We start from the raw sequence: 7,832 nt of genomic DNA on the forward strand, positions 1-7,832 counted from the left end.
TTCAACCTGTCCCTGGATCGGCCTGTCCCTGGATCGGCCTGTCCCTGGTTCGGCCTGTCCCTGGTTCGGCCTGTCCCTGGTTCGGCCTGTCCCTGGATCGGCCTGTCCCTGGTTCAACCTGTCCCTGGATCGGCCTGTCCCTGGTTCGGCCTGTCCCTGGATCGGCCTGTCCCTGGATCGGCCTGTCCCTGGTTCAACCTGTCCCTGGTTCAACCTGGTGTGGACAAGTTTTGTCAAAACCGGTCTGGTGAGTTCAACCCCTACTGAGTTTAACCCCTAGCGAGTCTTTGTGCTGCAACAGCGTGTCACGGTGTGATATGACGCCAAACTCCTTCCAGTGCCACTGCGTCACGAGAATTGTGTCCCACTGACACAGGCACTGTGTTCACAGTGCGATTTTGACTGGTGTCACTGGAAACTGCTTGGAGGTCATTCTCAGCAGGTAGCAGTGCTCCCTACGTCTCCCTACGTCTCCCTACACAATTCTATGCCGGTCCATTCCTCAAACATCTGACCATAACAATACACTAAACCCAAAGAGAAGGTACTTGAAAACTGTGTTTGCAGGTTTTGTTTTCAGGAGTGTAATTACATAAACAGTCACAGAAAACCTTTGCAGACCCTGTTGAAATACACGGCAGTGACCAAATGTGATCTAGTCAAATGTGTCATAATTATCAGAATGAATAAAATCCACACTGCAGCATGAACAAAGCAGACACAGCACAGCATTATGACTGAAATGTGGGCAAGATCACATTAGATCACAAGATCACATGAGATCACAAGATCACATTAGACCACAAGATCATATTAGATCACAAGAGCACAAGATCACATTAGACCACAAGATCATATTAGATCACAAGAGCACAAGATCACATTAGATCACAAAGACACAAGATCACGTGAGATGCTGCTCACACATTCACACACACTGTCCATGGCATAGCCTACTCCACATAACTCGAAAGGCTCCACAAACTAATGTCTTGGAGGTGTATAGTGACAGAGGGAGCCTACCATATTACTGATCTCAGATCAGCTACAGGACAGGGGGTTCAATGCAGGCCCTAGCCCAGACATATGTAAAGGCTGCTTCAGGCTTTGCAAGAAATGACACTCATAGCGCAGTCGCTGGGGGGGGGGGGGGGGGGGGGGGGGGGGGGGGGGGGGGGGGGGGGGAGTGGCTTTTCCACCCCCTTCAACAGCCAGACGTGAACGACTTCCTCTCCTTCTGCAATCTTCCAAAAGTATGTTCAAAGGAAACAAAAACCAGTGTCACACAGTGTGTGTGTGTGTGTGTGTGTGTGTGTGTGTGTGTGTGTGTGTGTGTGTGTGTGTGTGTGTGTGTGTGTGTGTGTGTGTGTTTTACTGCCCTGATAACGAAGGACAGGACACTCAGGGAGCAAGCTTATATCTCACACACTAATGACTGCATTGCCCCTCATGTGCACACACGCACACACACACACACACACACACACACACACACACACACACACACACACACACACACACACACACACACTCTCTCTTTCTCCTGAACTCCCACTGCAACTACACTCCTTTTCTCCCTCCCATTTTGCCCTCTGTCTGGGTGGGGGGGCTCGACTGTAAATGGGGGGTGGGAGTGGGAAATATGAGAAGGGGTGACACATATAACAGAGAGAAGCCCCTCCCGAGTTCCCTTAATAAATAAATTGGGCTAACGATCCTACAGCAGGCGAGAGCTCAAACCACACGTCTTTCCTTCGCATGTTTACCACATGTGTCCAGCAATGTCCAGTGTTCCACTCTGCTGCCCAGAAAAGCACCCCAAAGAAAAACAAAACACAAGAGGAAGAGACCCTTCTGGAACTTTCCCAACACACCACACCTTACACCCACCCTCACCACCCTCCTTATTACAATCACACACCAGATGTGCTCCGAGCACACTCGGCTGCAGCAAATGCCTCTATTGGCTGCTCACAGCAAGCAGCTTAAAACAGCCCAAAGCCGAACTAACTGCGTCAATACTACGCGGGAAAGCGTGTACAAGAGCGCCCTCTTGTGTCTAAAGTGAGACACAGCAGCCCCGGTGGATCCGGAGACTTCAGGTCAAGTAACCTTCGAAGGTCCTAAATTATCAAGGAACATGGGCCCACAGGCTGCAGACTGGATCGAACAGCACTGAACCGAACTAAACTGGGCTAGACATGACCGGGATAATTACTGCAATAAATAAATGAATAAAACCGCAGCCCCTGACCTGGCGGGGTTGTTCTGTTGCTCTCTGTAAGTCCGTCTTCACTTTGTTGCTGGGATGGTTGACCACTTTGGTGACGGGCTGCTTGAATATGGACGCTGTCTGTCGGATGGGTAGAGCGGTGTTGAGGTCAGGCTTCCCCTGCAGACAGACAGACATTAGACAGGGACACATTTTACTTTGTTAAACCAGTGTACATACAGTCGATGATGGACATTCAGGAAGAATGAATGGTGTGTAGACATGGAGCAGGACCCACAATCCCCCCCATCTGCCTCCCCACCATCCGCTCCAGCCAATCAAATAGCCTTATTCTTGTAAAACTACTCTTTATTATGCTCTCCACAGAACAAAGTTTACATCTACAAGAAAAACACCACCCAGCCCTTCAGGGTGAATGTAGTCATGCCACACACAGACGAATAAACACCGACCAACACGCGCATACACATGCTACATGTTACAGTTGTAGTGAGTGTGGGAGTATTGGTGTTAATGAAACACAAGTCCAGCAGAGAGAGGTGCTTTGAAATGGCATACACTCCCAGTGCACTCACAGCACATTTGACCTTATCAGATAACGGCCAGCTTCTAAAATCAAAACCAAAACAGACGATCACACGAGCCCTGCAAGATGAAGTTGAAAGGTCATTGTCTTCTGAACTGGAGGAAAGTCCCCACCCACAAGCATTTAGACCCGCCTACAAACACTGAGACAGCGCTACAGCCCCGCCCCCAAACACTGAGACAGCGCTGCAGCCCCGCTCCCAAACACTGAGACAGCGCTACAGCCCCCGCTCCCAAACACTGAGACAGCGCTGCAGCCCCGCCCCCAAACACTGAGACAGCGCTACAGCCCCGCCCCCAAACACTGAGACAGCGCTGCAGCCCCGCTCCCAAACACTGAGACAGCGCTGCAGCCCCGCCCCCAAACACTGAGACAGCGCTACAGCCCCGCCCCCAAACACTGAGACAGCGCTGCAGCCCCCGCCCCAAAACACTGAGACAGCACTGCAGCCCCGCCCCCAAATACTGAGACAGCACTGCAGCCCCACCCCCAAACACTGAGACAGCACTGCAGCCCCGCCCCTAAACACTGAGACAGCACTGCAGCCCCGCCTCTAAACACTGAGACAGCACTGCAGCCCCGCCCCTAAACACTGAGACAGCACTGCAGCCCCGCCCCTAAACACTGAGACAGCACTGCAGCCCCCGCCCCTAAACACTGAGACAGCACTGCAGCCCCGCCCCTAAACACTGAGACAGCACTGCAGCCCCGCCCCTAAACACTGAGACAGCACTGCAGCCCCGACCCTAAACACTGAGACAGCACTGCAGGAGAAAGAAATCAAGACCCCTGGAACTCAGCCCACAGACCACAGGGCCAAGAGGGGAACAGGGAGACACCGTGGCAAAGCTGGGCTCTCATATCCGTCCCAGGGCTTAATAAACTAAACAGGGGGGGGGGTCACGTCTGTTGATAACGAATCAGGGACAGTCCTGAAGAGAGACACAGAGGGCCTTGAGAGAAACAAACAGAACTCTGGATGCAGGGACATCTCTCGGTCAGAGGGGACACTACCAAATTACCAAACACCAGTGACCAGCACTAGCATGTGTTCAACCACAAGCAAACAAAAAACCAAACTGCTGAACTCATGAGGTCAGTCGCTCATGAGGAGGCAGAATGGCTGAAAAAAAGAAGCTGTCTGAAAAGGACACACACACACACACACACACACACACACACACACACACACACACACACACTTTATTTACATTCACATCTGAAAGTGAACACATGGCTACCCACAATTGCAAGAACGCAAACACTGCAGGTAATGTGGAGATTACATCTACAGAGTAGACTACAATCATCTTGCCATCTCTACACAAGACACACGAGCACGCAAGGCTCGTGCCATGCCTGGAAGACGCACCGGTCCCTTCTTGCCACGACGGAGAGAGAGCCAATGGCACGAACCCAAAGGGTCACGGTCTCGGCTCAGAAGGCGTGTCTGTGACTGCTTGGCGTTCCTGCGTTTGGTTCCGTGTTCAAAATGGCACCCTACAGTGCAACGTTCTCCTTGCATGCCGACTGTGGCAAAAACGATACGTAGCATATAATATGTGACCAAAGCGGATTTCTTCAGTATGTGGTCTTTGTGGTGTACTGCATTCTACAGAGCAACGAGGCCATTTCCTTCACAAAAAAAAGTCAGATAACCCACAATTGGAGAACAGTGCCAGTGATTTCAAATATAAATGTGAATATAATACATAGATACACTTTCTTCTAAATGTTAAATGGAATTCAAACCCATCACGGTTTGAAACAAAATAAAAATAGTTGAAGTGGACTACCAGCTAAGATGCTAAATGTCATTCAGGTATATCGCCTCAGGCTAGCAGCCCGCTAACTTTAAACAGCTAGGGAAGGCTTTCCATATAGTGTGAACTTTTATCTTGCTATTCATTGAGCCGTCTCCCTCCAGCAATTTTACCACTCTGAGGGGAAACTCGTTCCATACTTTATACTACTGTGTAGTACATTACCAGTAAATGTCATAAGACGTTGTACTGTATTGCTGAACAGGCAGTAGGGTGCGGTATACAGTATATACTTGTGTAGCATGCAGTGTACATTTTCGGCATTTAGCAGTGTAGTAGTCTAGAGTTTCAAATGCAGTCTAAACCCTAAAAGCGGGGGGGTGTGGCGGGGTACATGAGGCACGGGAGCGGAGCCGTTTCGGACGGCGAGCGCCAGAACACCCTCAAGGCGGAGACTTGTTTATTTTGTGGCTATTTTGGGCGCTCCGGTCACGTAGCCGAGTTCCAGGGGGAAAGATGCAGAGCACCCGGTGAAGAGTCCCATCCGGACGACTCGGGGACATGCGGAACGAGACGAGACGTCTGCTCGAGTCCCGCTGGGCCGCGATGCGCCTCCCAGTTACCTCACATGAGCTTAGCGTGTGCTGCTAAAGCTAACAGAGCGAGAGATCAGGCCCAAGAGTACACTCACTTTAGTGTGAGGAGTGTGTGAAGATGACGGTTAAGAAAATGTTTACAATTCGTTAGCCGGGAAACGACCTGCTCTATTCCAAAAGCAATTGTAGGCTACATACATTTTGTGGTTTTTGTTTTAGATTATTCCAGACAGAAAACAGGTCGACAACGTCTAACTGACAAACTCATTTCTAGCTGAAACCGAGTTAGTTCAGCTTAGTTACTGCCAGTGTGTCGGTGACTGGGGTCACGTTGCAATTTTGAGATTCATTCTTAATATAGCTCAAGACTTTACTTAAATTGTGGCAAGAATATGTGCGTGCATGTGAGCGTGTGCGTGCGGGTGTGTGTGTGTGTGTGTGTGTGTGTGTGTGTGTGTGTGTGTGTGTGTGTGTGTAAGAGAGACAGCAAGCAGTCAAGCCTCGGAAGGTGTGGTGGTGTGTACTGTTACACATTCTTAGGATACTATCTCAACACAAATTGGCTCCCAATGACTTGTGTTGAACTTACAAAACCCCACAGAGACTCACACACATGCAGCAACACAGACAGACACAGAGCAACACCCCCAGAGACACAATCGCATGCACACAAACACACAGACAAATGCACACGAAACCAGAATGTGTAGAGTATTGATACTAAACAGCATGGACAATGACCAACTACAGGCTTCTACTGACTTACGTCACCACTAACCGCTACAAAACAGCCATTGGGCAAACGACCTGTGAGCTGAAGACCAGAGTCTGGCCCAGTGTGATCTCTGGGTTCAGAAATCAATGGGCCTTGCTCAGAGTCCCAGCTCAGCTGGGCTGGGAAGTTTTAGTTTGTTAGTTTCTTTGAGAAAAGAGTGCCACAACCAGGAGTGAGAGTAGCAAGTCTGTCAGAAGGTTTCCAGAACCTTCCACGTGGCAGATTTTTTCCTTTCGTTTCGTTTCTCTCTCTCTCTCTCTCTCTCTCTCTCTCTCTCTCTCTCTCTCTCTCTCTCTCTCTCTCTCTCTCTCTCTCTCTCTCTCTCTCTCACTCTCTCTCATAAGTGTTTTCTGCCATTATCAGCTCAGCCAGGGTGAGTGACAACATTAATACAGCCTCTTACATAACCACACCCAAGATCACTGTAACGAACAAAACACAGGACGAAACGTGTGTATAAAACTCGTAGTGTCCATCAAGGACATAGCGTGACATAGCTATGTCCAAACTAAAGGACGCACATTCCCACCATTAACTGACGATAACTGAAATATCTTTTTGACAGTGTTCTGTACCATCAGCTAACTCACAAACAAACCACTCTGCATGTCCACACTCACCTCAGACTCACAAATCCTCTTACTACAGTCAAAACAGCAGTAGCAAACTGAATCAGCAAACAACCACAGATCAACTACAAACACCACAGGCCCCTAGCACCAGAGACTTTTAACTTACAAACTTAGTATAAGATACTTTTAGCTTACAAACCCACCCTAGTGAGAGAGACCTTTAGCTTACAAACCTACTTAGCACCAGAAAGTGTTGGCTTACAAACCAAAACACAACACTGGATAAGAAAAAGAACCACACTCACCCTAAACATCAGAAACTGAAATAATTTAAAAAAATATCAGAAAACTTCTGAACACTTCTGAAACAGGCTTCTGACCTTCTGAGACTGTCTACTGACTCTACACCAGCTTCTGTGCTTCTCCTAACTGTACCCCACTTCACCCCACACACAGACAACACACACATACATTCTGCTATTCCAAGGCTTAAACCCATGTAGCGCCTTCGCTAAAGGGGTATTCCTGGTGCATTCCAGGCATTCCAGGCATTCCAGCCATTCCTGGTGCATTCTGGTGCATTCTGGGGTGTTCCGGGGTGTTCCGGGGTGTTCCGGGCATCTGTACCTTGGACAAGCTGAGGTTCTCACTGCGGAGCCTCTGTTTGTTTTTCTGCAGTTTCCCGGGCATCATCTTTCCCGTGCGGAAGTCAAAGCATCCCAAGTCGACTGTGTTGCCAAGGTAACGGGACAGCTGGGGTTTGCTTCGGAACTTCTTCCCCGTGGGGCTGGAGGTAAACAACAACAAAAACAAAAACAAAACCAGTAACAGCGTGAGAGAGGCTCAATATGACCAGGTCACTGTTCCTCCTAGAGCCATCGTGTTCATTAACACACCACTAAATTAAGTCCCTAATTAAGAAAAAAAAACAACTATAAACAGCCAGTCAGGTCATAACCATCACAGGAACATCGGTGTAGGTCAGGAGATTACCTCTTGACTTCAAGGGTTTCTCCACTAAGTAAACCAAAGCCACATGTGTTCACAAACGTATATATTCCCTCAGGAAAGTTCACTCCAATCACTGTCAAACCTCCGCATTCTGAGCTGAGGCTGACAAAGGTGTGGGCGGAGTCCAGGTCTGCTTCCTGGCAACAATACCAGCACGCCACGCCTCCTGGGAGGGGTTCTGGCACACAGCCATACCTGGACGGCCATCTCACCCACTGAACCTACAGGTAGAGCACACAGGGTGCCAACCAAAATCTGATCTGCATTATAGCAATAAAAGAAGAAAATGTATTGGT

At 49.1% G+C, this 7,832-nt stretch overlaps 1 protein-coding gene across 3 annotated transcripts in view; it reads right to left on the reverse strand.

Moving 5' to 3' along the window:
• Positions 1 to 7,832, reverse strand: part of mbd2 (methyl-CpG binding domain protein 2) — a 29,459-nt gene that overhangs the window by 11,390 nt on the left and 10,237 nt on the right. For all 3 annotated transcript variants that reach the window (XR_013132256.1, XM_077011381.1, XM_077011380.1), the window contains exons 2-3: positions 7,153 to 7,312; positions 2,255 to 2,392 (exon numbers count right to left, since the gene is read on the reverse strand). Coding sequence is in view for 2 of the 3 variants with exons in the window: in XM_077011381.1 (XP_076867496.1) it covers positions 2,255 to 2,392; positions 7,153 to 7,312 (298 nt within the window). In the remaining variant the exon portion in view is untranslated. The remainder of the gene's footprint in view (positions 1 to 2,254; positions 2,393 to 7,152; positions 7,313 to 7,832) is intronic.

The sequence above is a fragment of the Brachyhypopomus gauderio genome, chromosome 7, assembly GCF_052324685.1.
Source record: "Brachyhypopomus gauderio isolate BG-103 chromosome 7, BGAUD_0.2, whole genome shotgun sequence".
NCBI classification, from domain to species: Eukaryota; Metazoa; Chordata; class Actinopteri; order Gymnotiformes; family Hypopomidae; genus Brachyhypopomus; species Brachyhypopomus gauderio.